This window comes from Triturus cristatus, chromosome 10 (assembly GCF_964204655.1).
Source record: "Triturus cristatus chromosome 10, aTriCri1.1, whole genome shotgun sequence".
Taxonomy (NCBI): Eukaryota; Metazoa; Chordata; class Amphibia; order Caudata; family Salamandridae; genus Triturus; species Triturus cristatus.
In genome coordinates, this window is record NC_140593.1 from 156524747 (window position 1) to 156546339 (window position 21593).

The window sequence follows — 21593 nt, forward strand, 5'->3', positions numbered from 1 at the left end:
TGGCTAAATGGGATAATGAACAATAGTGATGTGGATATGAAGGTATATACAGCTCACTCTGTCAGAGAGGTGAAGGTGAACAAGGTTTTTTGTCTGAAATACATGTTGATGTTGTTTGTTTATTTATTTGAAGAGTTTTATATAGCGCTGGCTAGACCCGGAGGTATCAGAGCGCTTTACATGAGGTAGAACAAGTTTTACAAATTACATCAGTTGCTGGAACGTAGCATAACATAAAGAAAACAGTGTAAAATTATTACAGGTGTTACTAAAGCATAAAATAACATAGAAAAAAATCCTCTGGGAGAAAGAAGGTAGTGGGGGGAGAGTAAAGGGGTTGGCATGCAGATCGGGTCAGGCAGACCAACAAGGGGGAAAGAACTTCATGGGATAAAAGTCAGAGAGAATGAGTCAACAAAACGGTTGGGGGAGGCGTTGTGGGAAGCCAAGCAACCGAGGTCAAGACCCGTAAGGCAGGTGAGGCGAGCAACAGTGCCCGAGTCTGGAGGGCAGGTGACGGCCGAGAGGGAGATCCACAGCCAATCTCCTCTACAGCTGCGTAGGCAACTTCACTAGGCAATGGCCATGCTGCTGGGGCTCCGCTGCCTGAAGAATCTAGTAGTAACAGCAGTAACACAGATGCAGGAAACATATAACAAAAAGGGTAGTGGGGGATGGGGCATTGAGCCTGTAGAAGGAATAAATCAAGAAAATCCTGCGTACCTGCTATAAGAGGTTAATAACAGGGGTCCCATTAAAGTCCTGAATGCAGATCCTTAGCCCGGACGGGGTCACACCAACGCGGCACCAGGGGCTGGCTTCACTCACCAGGCTGGAGTGGTCTGGTTGCAGAGAGGGCCAGAAGAAGGGCACAAAATGGCTGTCCCGAAATGAGCTATTCATCGAAAAGATGTCGGCGGTGCTCTCGATGGCACAGACTGGCCAAATACTGGGATGTTTGCAAAGTTTTAATTGAGGCCGTTATACCATATACAGAATTTAGCCTTCAGGGGCTTTAAACATGCATAATGATAGCCTCTGTACTTGCCCTGATGATTCTCCACAGTTATGAAAGGAGAATCTGGATGTGATCCAAAACCCATCACTAACATTATCCTTCCCATCCCAGCAATAAGATTGTGGGGAGTTTTCTTCTATTGGATGATATTGAGGGGAATATATAAAAAAAACAGATTTAGTTTGTGTTAATATTATGAAGTATTTTGTTCTTCTTTGCAGATTGACAGTAAAGAAGAAGCTGAGTATTGTGGAGTTTTGCGTGCTGTTCGAAACCTAGAACCATTGTAAGATAGAATTTGTGGAAAGGTGTTTTGTGTCCTTGGAGCATTACTTCAAAGACCCGGGGGAATGGAACGCATTTGGATTACATTCTATTCCGTGTTTGACTATCAACATTCTAATTCTTGAGAAGTGTTTTTTACCAGGTGCTTTTATGTGCCTTTACGTGGTTGCTGAGGAGTGGCAATAAAGAGTGTTATGTTTAATGCTTGTCTCTGTGTCTTTATCAAAATTCAGATTCTCCTGTTGTAGCTTTGGAGATCCATCATTCCTGCCTATACATTCCTCTACTCAGAATGCTTTACAATCAGGTGCTCTTCCTGTAGGATGCAGTGCCACAGAATGTCTGCCCATCATTACTGGGCCACATCATGTCTGCAATTCTTACTGTGCTTTGTCCTATTCATTGACATTTGAGCACATATCTATCAAGACCTTCCTGCACTTTTAGCCTGAGAGTGAGATAGTTTATCTGTCTATTAGTGCATCTGCCAGTACAACAGAATAGTATTCAAGCCATTTTCCTCGTGCTTAATTGGATTGCAGTAAAATGTGACATTCCCATCAGTTGGTTACTCACGCGGTCCGACTGCTGTAGGACCGCGTTCGCCCCAGCCAGCAGCCCACGGTGCTGGACGTCCAAAGACCGCTGTATAAGAGTTCATCACAAGGCCGGCAATGTGGAGGTTGGGATATTGCAGCAGTGGTACTTTCTACAAATATATTGATGCCTATTTGTGAATTTCGACTGCATATATGTCAGATACACACATGTGCATGATATATGTAGGAAAATACTACATTTTCATTACTGGGGTTCAGTCCATATCATATGTGGGCAGTCCAGGCAATTGATATGGTTCGAAACGGACTCGCCTGAAAATCGCAAGCAGGGTCGTAATCCTCGGGGTGAAGATTCTGTTGTGAAGGGGGGACTTGGAGATTCTGAGATCCACATCGGAATCTGTCTGGGAGAAGACAAAAGGGGTGAGTACGCACCCCAAATGCCTAGTTATCGTCACCTTGAACCAGACAGTCGGACCAACGTGGTCCGCTGGTGGAATGAGCAACTTGTAATACACACGATGGTGCAGCTCGCCAGTACCACCCTATTGCGGCAGTCTTTCCCCAACCACGGACTCTGCACTCGGCCGTCTGTTGGCGGTCTCGGTACCCCAGAGGCAGTCTTCGCTAAGCCGATCTGCCCAACTCTTACCACAGCAGTCGGACCGCCGGGCTCACTGTGCTCAGACCTCCACCGCAGATACAATGGTCCATGATATTGCCAAACTTGTAATAAAGCTTCTAATCTTAAGGTGTGTTAGCTAATAGTCTAACGTCTACTTCATATTATCATAGGGCCATTACCCTATGAATGTGAGAGACTTGAACATGACTGAATTTTAGGATGCAGTGCACTTCCAAGAGGCAATAAACAGTGTGCACTTTTAAAGACTAAATAATAGTATGCTTTTCCCTACTGACGTACATCTCACTGCAACACTTGTCACTTGATCAAAAATGCTTTCCTAAACTCTTTCACTCTAGATTCCAACCGACTGGTAGCACTGAAGCAGATGCCCTTGGAATACTGCATGACGTTCTCCGAGAATAGGCTGACTACAAGGCATAGTTCCAAGTCCTGCTGGACACAACAAATCATGAAGCATTCCTCACCACCCTGTTCCCAGAATGGGACTAGGGAGTCAAGTGCTGAAATGATTCTCATCCTTCTCCCTATCAATATCTCAGCCCATACAAATAGACTCATTCAGCTCTCCAACAGCGCTGCTGAAGCGCCTCAAGGAGCAGTAGTCGCACGTGGAACCACGTGGCACTATAATGACAGAAGAGGCAATCAACAGCCAGCAAAAGATTGGTGATACTCAACCTGACCAGAAAAACACTATCACAGATGAGCTTTTCATGAACAAACTAAGAATGTAGACAAACTCCTTTTACTATACCTAGTAAACAAAGTTGTCCTCCACTGCTAAAGAGAACCTCCTTTACGAGTGCAAAGATGGCTTGAGCTGCTCTGGCCTCCAGGCTTGTCCTGCAGCAGGTTAACCCATCAGCTAAATCACTTGGCTTCATCCTTTATCAGAACATCACTATGCTGCGCCACATAGCCAAACTTTCCATAACTGCCTCATTTCAACTTGAAGACCAAGTGATCGCTTTCCCCTTTCTTGTTTCCCTGTTCTGATATTTAATCAAGTTTGATGTGTTCTGCTGCTACATATGAAGCGCTCCATTTATTATGCAGGATAGTCAATGCAACATAAGTATTGTAATGCCTGTAACAGTAATTTTATATCTCAAAGCCTTGTAAAAGTTTACAAACCCACCATTCTAACACTGAACCTAGGAAAAAATGAAAGGGAAAGATTTTATCAGGTCACAGACTTCCTTAAGAGTTCAAGTATGTGACTTGTACCTACTAAATGGGATGGCTTTAGATTCTAAAAGACCGGCCTGTAAATGTTCATTAATGAAGCCATTATGCGACAAATTTGAGCACCAATGGGTTACGCCAATAGCATTTCTTATTTTTGGGTTGTTTTTTTACAATATAGAGACCTTGCTATGTCGTTCAAGTGGCTTCTTCTAAAAACATTCACTGTGGCAATTTTAAAATAATTCCTCAGACTGAATGGAATAAGTAGGTGAAACTGGGGTATTCTGATTTGTTTTTTTTGTTTTTTGCAGAGTAGTGATTGTATTCTATTTGTGTAAATATAGATAATCGGCTCCTGTAATATGTATCTATTTATCTTGTTTCCTCTTTCTGAATTTTTAAGATGTGTTAAATTATTACATCAAAAATCTAAATTTCTCTCAGAGAAGAAAGAAGCCTTCAGTTGTTTGCGAAACTTCAGGTTTTCGGTCGCTCTGCAGCACACTCAGGAAAGTAAATCGTTGACCTTCTAAGCAAGCCTATTTTACTCAGGTTTGTACATGTGGCAGGTTAGTGATATAAGCTACTTATCTCAGTTTCAAGGCCCTCAGTCGAAGCAATCAACATTCCTTTGTGCAAAAGGCCGAGCCACCCACAAGGTCACATTCTGGTTACATCTTGCACCAGCGTTATCACATTTGCAAGCACGAGAAAATGAAAATGTACAGTGTTTAGTCACAGCAAGCACCTTTGCAAGAGCAGCTTGATAATGCGTGAAACGGAGGGTTTTTTACAGTGGTTGCATAGTTTTCAAGGCCCTTATCAAACATTCCTGTGATAAGGCAACTTTCCCGTGCCCGCACTGTATTTCTCAGTCTGTGATCACAGAGTGGAAACGTACAAGTTTCTGTCAACAAGCTTCTATTAAACAAGCATGTTGAAAACAGTCGACAGGCAGATATAAAATGGAGGATTATTTCAAAATGGATGAAGAATGGCTTGCATATATTTTATGCATCGATTAAACCGCCCTTTGAATCTTTGGTCGAGTATATTGTTTATTCAATCAATTTTCATTATGCATAGTTCTTCTATAACAGCAGTTTGCATGACCATAGCTTTGGTCATAGTATTTTGTACAGGTTTTGGCTGGAAGGCGGCAGAGATAGTGGACCAACAGGTACTCATCAGGCATTGTACACAACAGCAGACTGGCAACGATCCTGCTACTAGCAATACTATCCATTTGAAAATCGTCCAGCCCCGTTCTCCAAACCATCCCAATAGGCCAACTGACCTCTCTGTACTTGTTCCTTCATCATTGTGCGCTAAGTCTCCCAGGTAATGTAGATGTTGCAATGCTTTCAATAGAGTAGGATGGGTAGTCGGTATGTACATGCAGCACTCACACCCCACAATCTTTCACACAGTGCCCTTTTCTGCCAGGAGCATGTTTAAATCCATCCTATTCTGAAGTGATACCAGTCTAATAAGTTGCATCTCTATTGACATGTTTGCTATTACAGCAATAATGTCATTAATCACTGCTTCCAGGACTCTGCCCAGTTTCCTCGTCTCCTCTGAGTTTATTATTAGACCCACAAAGGCATCAAACCCTTTGCTATGTGTCCAGCCACTTGTCCTTGTGTATCTCTAGGCAATTCTGATGTCTCCACTTCCCTTCTATTCCACATATGTTGCTCTTTGTATCTGTTTTGAACGTACTCCTTATTCCTGAGGTAGACCTGTGGTACCAAATAGGCCAAGTAACAACTCCCAACCTAATTGGGCTGGAACCAATAATAGGCAGAGTCCCCGCATACATACACAATTCAACTACCAACCCACTGTAATGTCCCTGCTGTAGGGAAATAATATTGCCACTTACCCATACCATTCCGGACCAAACACAATTACCCTTCCTTAGGGTGTGTGTAGATTGGGGGCGGCAGGTCTTGTTGTGATCATGTTCTTTCGGTATTGCTTTAAATCTAATGTACTCTTTATAAAACATGTCCTCAAGAGTTATCTGTGCTCGGCATGGTGGACTTCTAAGATAGTTTGCTGAGAATTATGTGTAAAACATTGTACCAGAAGGAATATTATGGGGTACCTATAAAAGTTCTCAAGGTAGAACTCGCTCTCTCTTCTTTTAGTGCAAGAGTCCTGTCCTGTTAACAGTAGATTGAGGAAAGCCTGCTTGTCCATGGTGGCTGAAGAAAGCTTTCCACAAATATAGAAATCCATCACATTGAGAACCTAATGCTATGTGCAGTGCACCAAATGCTGCTAAGTAAATTAAGAGTATGAACACAGTAGCAAGGTACCATTTACCACATAATGTCTTAGACAAGCGTCTCTTCGCAGCCAGGACAGATGCTGTTCCTGGTCTGTCAATAACTGGATTGGAGGGATTGACAGGTGAATATATTTTCTTCACCATCATGTAGGCTGGCAGAGGTTCACTTCCACATACCAGCGAGTGGTCCAGGTGTACTGTATACAGATACCACACTGTTTGTTGGACCACCAAGATGGACTTATAGCAGCTTTTACTCTGGATCTATTATTTGGTTGATATTCAAATGTGTGCCATTAAGGCCTGCACCGAGGTCTGTGTTTTTCTCTAATGCATCCAATATCTCAACCAGTGTCCGTTCATTGTATTCCTCAATATTTACTGTCTTTATTCCACCGGCAGTGATTGTAGAACAGGTATGGACCTACCCGTTGTAAGAGTAGATGGTTCTTTCTGATATTTGCTGGGTTGGGTCTGTGCTTTCTCCAGTTCCATGTTCTTCTCCTGGTGTCAGCCCAAATATTTTGCCCAAGTCCCTTAGTCATTCTTCTTCTGTGACCTAAGGTAGTATGGTGCTGTTGTGTTGATGAGTGGTTGTGGGTTTTGCTGCATATCCATCCGTTGTGGCAGATGGTGGTATGCCTGCTTGCAGTGGCACCCTCTTCAGCTGGGACATGTGGATCCACTTCTTGTTGTTGGTGCATTTTCACAACAGTCTGCGTGGCCAGCAGGACTTGTTGTGGGCCCTTCCACTGAGACTGAAGACAGTTGGGCCTCTAGAAGCAGCGTATCAGCATCCAGTTATCTGGCTGAAAGTGATGCCCACTATCTTGCAGCGGTTTTGGCAAGGCCACCGCCACCTTCACCTGCTTGTCAATAGAAGCTAGACGTTTAGTCAGGGCAAAACAATAGTCACATCAGTTCATTTGACATGGCAGCTGTCATTTCTCTTTCTGGGACCATTCCCTAGCAGTCTTTGCACATCCAGTAGCTGTATCGCGGAGGCTCAATGTTGCTTTGGCATCAGGGGTGTTTATCATGCTCGTAAGTGCGATCGGTGAAGCATCCATCCATGTTAACTTTGTTTCTACACATATTTTTGCAAAATTCATTTTTGAGCATGCCATTTTTTGTTACCCCAAAGCATAGTCTTGCAATACATTAGGCCTTCTCTACCGATATGTGCGGGGCTGTGCATCATTACTGTCATTGGGTAGAGATATTTATCTGGCAGCATGTACTGTGCTCCTGCTTTGTCCATCCAGCGCTCATTCAAATATGTGCCAGCCATAGACCATTGCTTTTATTCGTCCTCAGTGGCATCCCTTTTGAATTTCTCGTATACCTTCCAATGTTATATCAATGGTCATCGACCCATAGCCCCCCCCTTCAGCATTGCGAAATGGGGTGTCCTGCATATCTAGTCTGCCCTTTGTCCACTCCTTCGTTCTGTAAATGCAATCGTGATCATGAAAGTGTTGCTGTGCACGCTCAACATGAGGTAGTAGAGTGACCGGATTCAAAACATTGCATCTACGTATGTGCACATGAGGGTTAAACCGACACACATCATAGTGTGTTTACCTTGCCTTGGTTAAATATTGTGTTCTTGTCTTATTCAGAATAAGGTGTACGGAATGTGTAACATATAGCTATACTCTGTCCCGTAATTAGTTTCTCAGCTTGTTGTGCTGAAAGAGCAGCCGCTGCTACCGCTTTTAAGCATGATGACGATGCCCTTGCTACAGTATCCAGGGTGGCAGAGGAATAGGCGCATGTTCTTTTATGGTCACCCTGCTGCTGGGTGAGAACTGCAGGAGCACACCCATCAGATTTATGAACAAAGAGGTAAAAAGAATTAGTATAGTCAAGTAGACCCAAATCATGACCTTCGCAGAGATCATGATGAATGTCTTGATGAATGTCAAGAAATCTGCTGTCATGATCTGAGTTCCAAATGCATGCACCTCTTTCTTAGTCATAGGTGGTGGTATGTGTAGTGTTGTTTTAATGTGCTCTGTGTCAAATTTTCTCTGCACTTTGGATAAGAGGTGTCTTAGTTACACAAGAGGTTTCCTACCTAACTGAACTTTATCTGAAGATACTTTGTGCCCACATGCAACTAGAAAGTTTAATAAATTAACCATATCTGTGGCACATTGTTATTCAGAATCACTGAATAATAATAAATCATTTGTATTGAATCAACACAGAATATGGCGAGAGCTGAAAACCATCTAGCTCTCTTTTAAGGGCCTGATTATAAATAGACGGGCTCTCCTTATAGCCCGGAGGAGCTCGTGTTCAACAAAAAGTATGTCCAGTTGGAGAGAATCTCTATGCCGTCTTCATGCACAGCAGTAGAAATCAATCTCTGAAAAGAAATCCGTATCCTGAGGTAATGTAGACCATATGTTCACAATGCTGGTCACCACAGGATACTGTGGTGCCACAATCTTTTTAATTTTGTGCAAATCAATAGTGAACCTCCAAGAGGCAGAGTCAATTTTGGGCCCCTGCTACTTAAGAACAGGAAGTATAGGGATACAGCAAGAGATACCAGTTATTTCCTTAAAAAATACTCTCCTTTAACAAGTCACTTACTATGACTTGTAGACCTTGCAATCCTTCTGGCAAAATCTTATACTGGGGTATTCTCGGCAACTGTATGCTGTGTTTGACATTAATCCTCACTGAGTTGATATGCATTTTCCTTGCATCATTCTTGTGTTTTGCCCAAACTCGGTCATCAGTTGGTTGTTGCAGTGTCACTGTATCGTTTGCAGTCCTGATCTAACCAAGCCCATGTATTCAAACAGCTGCGATTCTCCATCTGTTTACAAATATGTTTCAGCTGGAGAACATTTTATGGTTGCCCTTTATTTCTTCAATAAATCCAAACCAAGTAAGTTATATGCACATTCATCAATCATCTAAAATGAGTGCTGATCAGTAATGGAACCTACTGTATATTTTAAGGGGGCTGACACGGATCTGGATACTAAGACATTGGTAAATCCCCCAGATAGTGTATTCTTTCCACAGAGTGAAACCAGTGGGAGTGTATTTTTTTGTAAGGGAGTAATTGGTGGCCCCTTTATCGAGGATACATTTGAAAGGTGTGCCTACTACGCTTGATAATCATATTCCGCTTTCATCATCTGTGTGTTTCCATGCACATATTGTCAAAATAATTCTGACTCTGTTCAGCAGCTGCTTGCTGTGTATGCTGCCTTTGCTCGTCTGCTCTATTTGTGCCACCCCCTCTCATACTTCCCCTCCCTCTCTGCCTGGGAGGCTTTGAGCAATCACATGCCCAATGGTCTGTACCTCCACAGTTGTCACATGACTTTGCAGGCTGTAGCCCTGTCTGATACTGCGGGTTGGCAATTGTACTGGACACCCAGTCCCTGAGGGTGGGCTAACCGCGATCTCTGCTGTCCTCCTTTGCCTCTATATCTTCTCCCCCTGCCGCCCCTTCTGGGGGCAAGCCTGTTCCATCAGCACCTTAATTTTTAGCTTTTCGTGTTTCTTTTCCTTCATCTCCTCATCCTTCCCGTACATGCCCTCATAATATTTCGCTAGATGTAATACTTCCACTAAACTTTTATGTGACCATGTTGAGTATATTTATAGAACTGTTCACAAGTCTCATTGGCGGGATCAAGCCCACCTCACAATGTGAACACCTTCTGCATCTTGGAAAAAGAAACTCAACTTCCCTACTGTTGTTTACAATTATTCAGTTTCTGGTAATCTATTCTTCATCAGGGTATTAATTTGTTCACTTTAGGCAATATATTTTCAGGTAGTTCAGCAGTCCCTCACTTAATCCTCCCCCCTTTCTGTCATTACTGCCCGCTATCAATTCAGTCCAAATAATTTTTAATACTCCGTCATCATTATCCCTTATTGGCCTCCATACATCTGGAGGTATCATAATAAAGAGCGACTGGTTAAGGTGTCAAAGGGTCAGTGACCATATCTTCAACATTCTCTGTAGTTATTCCACCACTCCTCTGGATCTTCCCTAATGTCTGGTGTGAGGAAAACCAACCCGACCCTTTCCACTTACCTGCAATCTCGATTTGAGTCTGCCTTCTGATGACCGGAACGTGGATTTCGCCGGTAAGAAAAAACCCAGAACACTCATTATCCCTCTGACCATAACACCCACATGTCACGTGTTTGAGCAGGAGGGCAAAGCTTCGACCGACAGAAACTCAGAATGAGAATATAAACAAGATTGCGGAAGAGAAAAGGGAGAGAAAGAAAGGAAATGCAAGACTGGAGGAGAGAACACACCCATTACCCGCCCAGGGCAGCCGTAGGACGCCGCTAAGATCCCACAAGCCGGACAGACTGATTCTGACATAGCAGAGGAAACCCGAGAGTACTCTGAGCCCAAGGAAGCTCCAGAGAAGTGGAGTGAGGACTGGTGGAGCACGTCGTAGGACACAGAAGTGTGGCTGCAACTCAGGAAAGTTGTGGCGGAGTGGGTAAGTCATTATGGGACGGGGGACAAAGTCTAGGGGTAGAGGGGAGAGAGGGCACAGTGGCGGATGGGAGCACAAATCTGTTTTTAAAGGAACCCCCTCCCTTTTTACCCATCAAACCTTATAAAATAGCACATTGGCATTATTGAAGATATTACTTTTGAAAAGGGGCAGAACCGGTGTGAGCCACTCCCATTCTGATCTTATTTTTGGCTCGTTTATTATTGGTTTTTAAAAATCTTTTTATCACACTAAGACCCTACCACAGTTCTCGCAGTTGGTGTGGTGACAGGTGGATAAAACCCCTGTATGAAGATGGAATAGATATACTTACCGCTCCTTTCTGTCTTCTTCTCTGAGCCTCCGGGAGGTACCATTGGAGAGAAGATCACTATAGAAGAGAAGAAGAAGAAAAGGCGACCGTAACAGCCTGATGTTGCATATCTGTTTACCAAAGATACATTAAACCTTCATCATTGAGAAGTACATTCATCCTCTGCATATGTTGATGCGGCCTGACCATCCACATCTGGATAATTCACTGCGAAGTTGTGCAACTCTGCTGTCGTCCACAGGACATGCACTCGTATAATAAGGGCGGTCTTGTCAAACCCTGGTTCTTCTCTAAGGGGCATAGCCTTAAATAGCGCAATTCTACCAGTATTCTCTTTATCTGCATCCTCTGATGATGCAGCTGTTGCAGCTTCAGCTGCCTCTGATCGCCTTTCCTTCTCTGCTTTTTCTCTCTGTATTCTCTCCTCTTCCTTTTTCTTTTGCCGTTCTCTCTCCATACACTCATCCCACAGTCGCCTCATGCAGTCCCAGTGCTTCACTAAATCCCTCAATAGTGCTAGTCTCATGTCCTTTGATGTCCTAGGGTTTTCTATTTGCCGCATATCCCATTCTCCCTCTATCTGCTGTGCCTGCTCTTATCCGTCATCAGGAGAGAATCTATTATTCCAACTCTTCATGCAGGCGTCTATGATATCCTTCAGTGGCTTCAGGCCGTGGTATCGCATTCTGTCATTCAGGCCCTTGGGAAATTGTACTGGGTCTGTTAGCCAACAGTTTGACCCATTGGTCGTTAAATTGGTGCCGAATCCTGTTACTGCAAGGTGTTCTGAGGTGGTCAACTTCATTATATTACGTGACTTTACCTGTATGGCTTGAGCTTCCTGTTAAATTTTGTTAATTCCTCACCTTCCTTGATTTCCAAACTCGGTGTCTGACTCTTTCCGTTGTCTCATGTTCACCCTGCTCCAGCGCAGTAGTGGGACATTAAGGGGGTTGTATAGTAGTGTGATGCATTATTACTTATTGCATCAAAGGGTCTTCCTGCTCAGGTGGAGCATAAGGTGTGTATTTTCTGTTTCTTTATTAGTGAAGCATTTCTCAAAATGCATCTGTGCCTCTCTGCAGAGCTTGGTATGTTTCTCCTTTTGTTTTTGATAATTTACACTTTGTCCTATTTCCGGGTGGTTCCTCCCAATTCCTGGTCCTAGCATAATCCTTCTATAGATACATCGCATCCCACATCAACAACATGTGTTTCTTTCCTTTCTTCTCGCTTCCTCTCATACATTCTTCTAAGTAATGAACTCTGTCTCTCAAATGTCCCTACAGTGCTACACTGTCATGTTGGATCTTTGGCTGTTAGACGGACCCAGGTCTCTAACTACAAGCCTGTGACATAACCCTTCCTTTTCATGACATACCATGCTGGCGAGCCTTTTTGGAGGCGTTGGCTGAGACTGGTCTAGCATCCTAGACTTCCTACAACATTTGGATGTGCAACAAAATCCCTTACTCCATTTTGCAGCCATGTTGTAATGTGATCACCGCTCAAAATGAGAATAATTGTATACTACAGTTTCCAGTCGACCAAGTCCCACTTGCAGACATTCTGATGACCCCTGGTTCCTCCTCTATAGGAGTGGCTCACCCTTCCCAGAGACCTGAGGCGTGTTCCAGAGATCTGAACTCGGGCACGAGACCCAGTCCCGCCCTTCAGCACAGACTCAGGCCGGCTGGTCTTACCTGTTCCATGATGGCTGCACAAGACTGTAGAGGAAACCAAGCCTCATTCTTTGGCTGTAGTTCCCAGGGAACTCCTTTGTCTGAGTTACCGGAAATGAAGTCCGGTCTAGCAAGTGCACTTCTAAGACATCTGGAATCCCCAGGCCCCCGGCCGTGGCACAAAAAGTCCGTCAGGATCTCCAATCCGAACGTCGGTGTCACAGCACCATTTGTGAAAGCATAATTATCTAAAAGGAAATAAACAGTCAATGCACCGTCGTGATATAACAAAGAGCAAAGTTTATTTGCCCAAGGCTCGAGTGAAAACACGCAGTCAACCAAACTTCCAAAGTGTTCTTCTCTACCTGATTTGGGTTGCGCTTTTATACTCTTAGCATTCGTTGGAGTGCATTGTATGTGCTCAGTCATCTAGTGCATGCAGCTCTCGAATTTCAACTTCAAAAAGCAAAACCGTGATTTCAACTGTTCAGCATTTTGGCACAAACTCTATAACTCGCGGCTAGTTACTTATCCCCGTTTCAAGGCACTCAGTTGGAGAAATATTTCTTTGTGCAAATGGCCTAGCCACCCCCAGGTCACATTCTGATTACATCTTGCACCTGTGTTCTCGCATTTTCAAGCAAGAGAAAGGGACATTTTTCAGTTTTTAGTCACAGCAAGCACTTTTGCAAGAGCAGCTTGATAATACCTGAAATAGAGGGTCTTCCACAAATGGTTGCTTAGTTTTCAAGGCCCCAATCAAGCCTTCCTGTGATAAGGCAGCCTTTCTGTGCCTGCACCTGAATTTCTCACAGTCGGTGATCACAGAGGGTAAACTTACAAGTTTCTGTTGACAAGCTTCTATTAAATGAGCAGATGGAAAACAGCCTACAGGCAGATGTAAAATGGAGGATTATTTCAAATTGTGTGGTAAATAAAATAAATATTACCTGACTGAATTTCGTACGGAGTCTTAAAATAAAGTAAAATAGCTCAAAATAACAAGAGGCAGAATCCGTGGTATAAGAGGTTCTCTAATGGGCTTTATTCCATTCAAAATGGCCGACTCGAGTGGCGGCCTTCAGGTTCCGTCACCACGAGGGTTCAGGAAGTGAAGTACAATAATTTATTGATAGACATGTATTTTTATAATAAGTACATTACAATGAAACGAATGTAGAAGGCGTAACATTTGATAAGAAAAATGACGTGACAGTGACATAATCGAAACTAGGCGTAATAAGGAATAAAAGAAACATGATTGGTTAGAATTATCAGACATAGGTGGATCTATAAGATAATACTTGGCATAGATGCGCGCGCGGCAGCATGACGTGTAATTGACGTGTAACTAGGGGGTGAAGGGGACTTGACATTTAGCTCTACATGTGGAGACGAGAAGTCTGAGGGTCAAGTCAACCTAATCCCAAATCATATCTAACATCCTATGTTTAAAGAACTATGTTATCCACAAGGAAGAGACTCTCGGACAGAATCTATTCTATACTGACTGTGTGCGTGTACAAGCGTCTAAGTGTCTATATGAGATGCGAGGGGCAGAAAACTTTCCATAGCAACAGGGCTATGAATCACTTGCATGAAGGACGGAGAAGCCTGGCCTTTTGCTTGGTAACTAAAGGAAATGTTTACCTAAATCACTGGACAGGAATGCATCGGCTGGAGAGCAAAATAGATAATTCGAAGGTGAAATACAGCTTCTTGGCAGACAGGCGAAAACTGGCCGAGGCAGGCACCGTTAGCTGCACAGGGAGTAGGACAAAGTTCATGGATACAGATGCGAGCTCAAGCTGAAGCTGTCAGAGGCTGGGAGCAGGGAAAGGCTTTGAGGACAGAATCGGGCCTACTCGCCTGAACTGTAAAAATGGAGTAACTTAGCCATATAAAGTCGGTGGCCTTTCATACTTAGGAATCGAATATCCAGCCCATAGATGGCAGATCTGACAGAGAACATGTCGACGGTAGACACACATATGTTTGCGTCTTAGAAACTGGAACTGGAGGGAACATACATGTACTTGTAACATGCATATAGAACCGTTGGGGTCCAAGATAGGGGACATAACTGACCAGGAAAATCCACATTTCCACATTCCCTCCTTGTCCCCTTCTTGCCCTTCAAGAGATATCAATCTTCATCATTCCATCGATTTGCTCATGGAGCATCATTTCTTCTTCTTTCTTCTTCCGGGATCTTGAGCCAAAACCTTGATGTGGAATACACGATGTGGCACACAGACCACAAATCGCTGGTCCACATTGCAGGCATAGACAACAACTGAAGAGCATAAGAAGGCCAATACCTAGGAAGGATAGAACTCTCCATCCCCAGGCTGATATCACATTCCAAAACCACCCGGACCACGTCCAAGTGCCTGGATTCTTGTGTATCTGGCTTACAATCTTATGAAGGCGTGTTATGGCTTTATATACAGATGGCGAATTTTCTGGTATGAATATGCAGCAGCTGGATCCGATGACCCTGCAAGCTCCGCCCCTATCGGCCAGGATGACGTCAAGGACAAGACGATTCTGGAGAACAACAATTCTCATCACTGATTGTTCCTCTGTCAGATTGCCTAGGGCGGCTATAGTCTCGTTTACTACAGCTTCAAGAGTCTTGGTGAGTCTGCGTATCAGCTTACTATTTGATATTGTACCTATATAGGGAAAGATACCTTTATTGAAATCTACATACTTGTCCCATGCCGTCTCAGTATAATCGACAACTGGGAGATCTCTTCGCTCTCTATTGTGTACTAAATGAACATTTCGATAATAATCAGGGGGAGCTAGGAAAACAGGTGGCAGAAGGAATGCTATATAACAGGTACCATCCCAATCTAGAGGCAGACGCATATATGCCGTCTGACCACATATGAAGTAAGAATGGCGAGAAGCTCTAAATGAAGATTTACCTTGATCACTATATTCTACTATAGTAACACATTGGCTATGGCCCATATGTATGGAACCAACTTTTCTCACACATAATTCACCCTTAACTGGAAATACTCTCATAGTGGGCAGAATTAGTTCAACTTCGGATTTGACATTCAAAATCATAAGATTAGGCGTAAAATTACCTAATTTATACACTTCATTTTCTAAATCAGTTCCTGTTCTACTGGGGTGACCCTCCTTATTAGGGTGACAGACTTTGAATAAAACTAGATTCAGATTTCCCCATATCCAATGTTGTTGATAAACTGCTGTGTCTGGGTCTATGGAATTTAATAAACTAAACCATGCTCCACAGGAGCCATTGTGTGTGAATGGATGTGGAAAGAAAGGCAGAACTCCTTTGTTATTCTGATAGGGAGGGAGTCGGCCACACACCCAACAATTGGTGGCATTACTAGTCTGATGGGAATGATGTAACATACTAATGAATGTGTTATTGCGCAGCGCAAGTCTATAGGACAACTCATGTGGGGGTAGGTCACTAAAAGAATGTTCATCAGTTATATTGAGAGCACGTTTAGAAACAGGATAATACATATGCAACAATATACTTGTAGTAATTATTAAAAAACTCAAGGAAAACAAAATTAATGAAGTCACAATACAGTGGTTACGCAGTAATTTACAATAAGCATGTCGTTTCATTATGATTCTGGACTCTACATCATTCAGACCTAAGGGATACATGTCGGGACAGATTCAACCGCTTCACCTTGGAGAGGACTTAAACAATCAAATCGTCCGACAGTTTAGATCTGGACCTGAGTTTCTGTTTATAGAGTTCGGTGCTACTGGCCTCAGCCAAAGGTAGCTTTGAGTCAATGGGGGAAGACACACGGGAAGTACTGTTTGTGTCAGGAGGAAGTCCATGAAATTTTTTTATATGGGTGGAATGCACCCATCCTTTCCGTCCTTCGATCTTCACAGCTGTTCTGGTCGTCAGCAGGACCTGCTTAGGCAACTTCCACCTAGGATCCAATTGGCTTTTCCTATCAAAATTCCGAACCAGGACAAAGTCCCCGGGGACCACGTCATGGGGTTTCACCTCAGTGTTGTCAGGAAAAGCTGCGACCACCTGTGAACGAGAAGATTGTAGTGCAGACATCAAGGAAGCCAGGTAATCTGTCAGCATATTACAGTCAACATCAGTTATTTTACGGGGTATAGGCGTCCCCCACATATTCGGTGGTCTACCAAAGATCACTTCATACGGGGATAGCCCTGTTCGAGAGTGTGCTACCATTCTCATGTAGAATAGCGCAACTGGTAAGGCTACTATCCAGTCCACACCTTTTTCCTGACATATTTTAGACAGTCTGATTTTTAAAAGTTGATTATGTCGTTCCACGAGACCTGCTGCCTCGGGGTGTCGGACACAGTGGAATTTCCACTGATATCCCAACAAGAGTGAGACATGTTTCATTAATTCGGATGAGAAAGGCTGGCCGTTATCTGAATATACAACACGTGGTAAACCGTACCGTGGGAAGAATTCTCGAACTAGCTGCTTGGCAGTAGTCGGGGCAGTGTAATCTGATACGGGATACGCCTCTGTCCAACGGGAGAGAGCGCAGACAACTACGAGAACATATTTGAATCCTCGACAACGTTCCATCTGAATATAATCCATCTGGAGGACTTCAAAAGGATGGTCAGGAGGCTGAAATCCACCCTGCTCTACGGGAACACTCTTTCCTGGATTAAACTGACAACATATCATACAGGTACGAACTTTTTGTTTAGCTGCTGCTCGTAAATGTTTGTTGAACCAAATGTGCTGAATGCTGTCTAGCATAGCCTTCTCTCCTAAATGTGCTGGACTGTGAACTGTAGCTATAATGGCTTGAACCATGGAATCAGGGAGAAACCATACAGATTTCTCCTTTGTCATCCATCCTTGATCTGTCTGGATCCCTCCTAGTTCAGTCCACTTCTTTATTTCTTCTGCTGTGGCATGTGTCTGTATGTCAATTACGTCAAGTGCGGGATCCTTAATTGTCATACACTGTGTTGGTGTCTGAACTATTGGCTTTGTCATGTCTAATGTGCGATTCTGAGCAGTCTGTTTAGCTGTTCTGTCAGCTAAGTCATTGCCTTGAGAAATGGTATCAGTAACCTTCGTGTGTGCTTTACATTTCATAATCGATATAGCAGTGGGTAGATGTATTGCGTCTAACAAGGCATGAATGAGGGGTCCGTGCTGAATGTGGGCACCATGGGAAGTTAAATAACCTCTCTCTCGCCACAGCACGCCGAAGTCGTGTACAACTCCGAATGCATAACGTGAGTCAGTGTATACATTAACTTTCTTATTTGTGGCTTGAATACAGGCTTGTGTTAGAGCAATAAGTTCTGCTGCTTGGGCTGACAAAGTATCTATACAATGTGTCTCAATAACTTCAGTGTCTGTTGTGACTGCGTATGCGGCCACTAAATCTCCTGTATTTGTTCTCATGCACGATCCGTCTACATACAACGTCAGGTCTGGATCTAACAATGGAACGTCTGTCAAGTCTTGTCTAGGTTTCGTCTTTATTTCAATGATTTCAACACAATCATGAGCTAGTGGGTCTGTTCCAATTACAGGTAATAGTGTAGCAGGATTCAATGTATTACACCGTCGGATCTCTATGTGTGGTTGAAACAATGTCAGTTCATAACCAGTAAGTCTTGCTATGGTCAAGTGTTGTGTTTGTGTTCGGTTCACAAGAACCTCTACTGCATGTGGTACTTGTACTGTCAATGGGTGTCCTAAAACTATGGCATCGCTTTGTCTGATTGCTAAAGCTGTCGCTGCCACTGATTTCAGGCATGCAGGCAAAGCCTGAGCTACGGGATCTAATGTACTGGAAAAATAAGCACATGGCTTGCGTGATCCTGCTTGATCCTGAGTGAGTACTGACAAGGCAGTACCTTCGCGTTCTGTAACAAAGAGTGTAAAATGTTTGCTATAACATGGTGTTGCTAAAACAGGTGCTTGACATAAAGCTTCCTTTAGGCTTTCAAAAGCTTGTGTATGTTCCTGAGTCCAAGGGAGAACAGTCGATGTGGCTGCCTCCTGTGTGGTTAACTGAATGAGTGGTTTTGCTAGAAATGCGTACTGAGGGATCCACTGCCTACAATATGAAGTGAGGCCTATGAAAGCTCGCACCTCCTTTTGTGTCTGCGGTATTGACATGTTAGCAATTAACTGGATGCGATCTGGTGTAAGCTGCCTTCCCTCCTTGGACAGCGAGTGACCAAGATAAATAACTCGCTGAACACAGAATTGCAGCTTAGAAGGGGACACCTTGTGCCCCTTGTCGGCTAGGAAATGTAAAACTGTCAGAGAAGCTTTTTCACATTCTGGCTCGCTTCTCGCGGTGATCAGCAGATCATCGACATATTGAAGCAGTGCAGTATTGACTGGCATGTGGATACTGTCAAGTTCTCGTTTCAGTGCTTGGCTGTAGATGCTGGGGCTTTCTGTAAATCCTTGGGGAGCGCGTGAGAATTTAAAGCTGCGCCCATTTAAACTGAATCCGAACAAGTATTGGCTTTCCGGATCTATTGGGACGCTGAAAAAGGCATTCTTGAGATCAATTACAGTAAAGAACGTTGCTTCGGAATCAATTGCTGTCAATAATGATGATATATCAGGGACCACAGGGAATTGTGGTACAATACACTTGTTTAGTTCACGCAAATCAATAACCAATCGGTACACTGGTGGGGCAGTAGGATCAGTTCGTTTAAGAATCGGAATTATCGGTGAATTACATACATTGGAGTCTGTTTCTACAACTACTCCCTGGGCAATTAGCTCATCAATGATTTTCAGCAAAGCCACTACAGCATCATGCGGTAACTTGTATTGTCGCATTCGTGGTAGTACCACTCCTGCTTTCAGTGTGACTCGATAGGGTGTAATGTTCATGCAGCCAACATCCGTAGGGCCTTGTGCCCATAGATGTACTGGTAAAGTCTGTAGTCGGGGATCCATGTCTCTAGACACATAGTGACCTTTAAAATCACGTAAAAACAACCTTACTCCTTCCGGAGAACAACATATTATGGCTCCTAGTGCTTTCAGAGTTTTAATTCCTAACAGATTTTCTGGGCATGATTTAGTAAGCAATAAATCGGTAGTTCGTGTCAAAGGTCCTATTGTAAGTGGTAGAGGCTTTGATACTTCATTAACAATAGGTTTTCCTGAAAAACCAAGGGAAACATTTTGAGAGCCTGAGAGGGGTGCCCCTGGAACTTCACTACGTTTTATAGTTGTTCGACTTGCCCCTGTATCGAGTAAGAATTTTCTATCTTGACCTAATAATTCACTATGTACATAAGGTCCTTCTTGATCTACAGGAATCTCGATAAGCGGTAAGTCAACTTCCCTCTCTAGGCTGGTTCATGCGTAACGCTGGTATTCAGGGTATTCATACTGTGCAGTCTGATACAGTTGTCGTGTTGCGGTTTGTGTGGCAGTAGCAGGCAACGGTGGTGCAGCTGGCACAAACTGTATAGGTTGCTGTGAGGCTGGCATTGCCTGTCCATGCTGCATAGCTCCTTGTTCATTCTGATCTTGTCTAACTAATCGTGGTCTCTCCTTTGTAATGCCTGTAGCTATATTACGTTTCAGGACTGGACAATCGTGTACATGATGGCCCAGTTGTTTACAATAATTGCAGGTTCCCTTTACAGGAACAGCAGAATCACCAGAGTGTGTCACACCCTTTTTGTGACCATCTGCTGGTACTGTCTGAGAAACTAGCATTTTCATCTTTGTATCCTTCATGCGTCTATGCTCGTGTTCTTGTTCATCCCTAATTCTATTGTGATGATACTGTAACATTTGTAGCATTTGCGACGGAGTGTTACTTTGCCAGGTACTCTCGAATTTCAATATTCTATTCTTTACTGGAGGTAATGCATTTTCCACTAATTTTGTCACAAATAAATGTGGATATGAATCACTACTTGCTTTTATACCACTATTTATACCAAAACATTTTTCAAATCGAGCATAATAATCGCTTGTGTCTTCATCTTGCTTTTGTTTACAGGCTGTGATTGCACCCCAATCTTCCTTTTTTGTAGTTAATAAACGTGGCAGTACCTGTACTAGTAAACCTGGTAACAGTTTAACTTTATCCCCGAGCCCCGAACCTGCAGTTCGGCCCCTTTCTTCCTCTGCTAATGCTGTCCAGTCTATCTTTTGGTCTCCCACTTCCCACTCTTTTTCTTTCAGTTTTTCATAAATGCCAGCAGGCAAAAGCACCTTTAATATCGTCATAATATCAGGAAAGGTGTACTCTCCCATTAGTAACATGTCTTTAATTTCTCGGTGGAAACCCGCTGGGTCTTTATCATGGCTAGGTACTACTTTCTTCATTTCTAATAATTCCATTTTTGATATGGGTGTGTAAACAAATACACGGTGAAACTCATTGTCTTCGCCTTTTATTGGGTGCACTTCTCGTAAAGGATTTTGTCTATCCATATAGTACGGCGTTCTTTCTCTATGGGGCAGCGAGAGAGAATCCGGACTTACAAAAAGGACATACTGTTTACGTGACACTAATATCTCTTTAATTAACTTGTTACTAGAACCTCTCCATCTGTTCGTGAGTAGTTCCGTTAATGTATCAGGTAAAGGACCAGGATCAGCATGTTGGCTCTTATATAATATGAGGAGTTGCTGAATCATATAGATTCCAGCTAAACGTTGTTCATCTGTACTGAGGTTGAGAAACGTGTGTGCTACGGTCTCATCACCGTATTTTTCAGGACTAACGATCCAGTGAACGGCTGATCTGGCTAATTCTTGCTCATCCATGGAATCGAGGAGGTGGTAACCCCTTCGTTCTCGTAGTATTTTATCTGCGGCTTGAAACGAATGTTCAGGAGACTTCGGATTTATTACAGGCGTCGGATACGTTCTGCTATTATTTGGACATACAGAGTGTATGGGATCAGAAAAACATCTAGTATTTTCACAGGATCTTCCTCTGCCTACATAGGCTACGGTCTCTGACTGTCTTGCGGAATTCCCTGATTCGGACACTTCATCTTGCTCAAACTCGTCTGTTCCCAATCTTTCTTCATGAATACGCTCTAT

General features: G+C 43.4%; 1 protein-coding gene across 4 annotated transcripts in view; it reads left to right on the top strand.

Moving 5' to 3' along the window:
- LOC146789127 (acyl-CoA dehydrogenase family member 11-like) overlaps positions 1–1505 on the top strand; it is a 286543-nt gene extending 285038 nt beyond the window's left edge. For all 4 annotated transcript variants that reach the window (XR_014969747.1, XM_085630012.1, XM_085630011.1 and 1 more), the window contains one exon: positions 1240–1505. Coding sequence is in view for 3 of the 4 variants with exons in the window: in XM_085630012.1 (XP_085486138.1) it covers positions 1240–1308 (69 nt within the window). In the remaining variant the exon portion in view is untranslated. The remainder of the gene's footprint in view (positions 1–1239) is intronic.
- The last annotated feature ends 20088 nt before the right edge of the window (positions 1506–21593 follow it).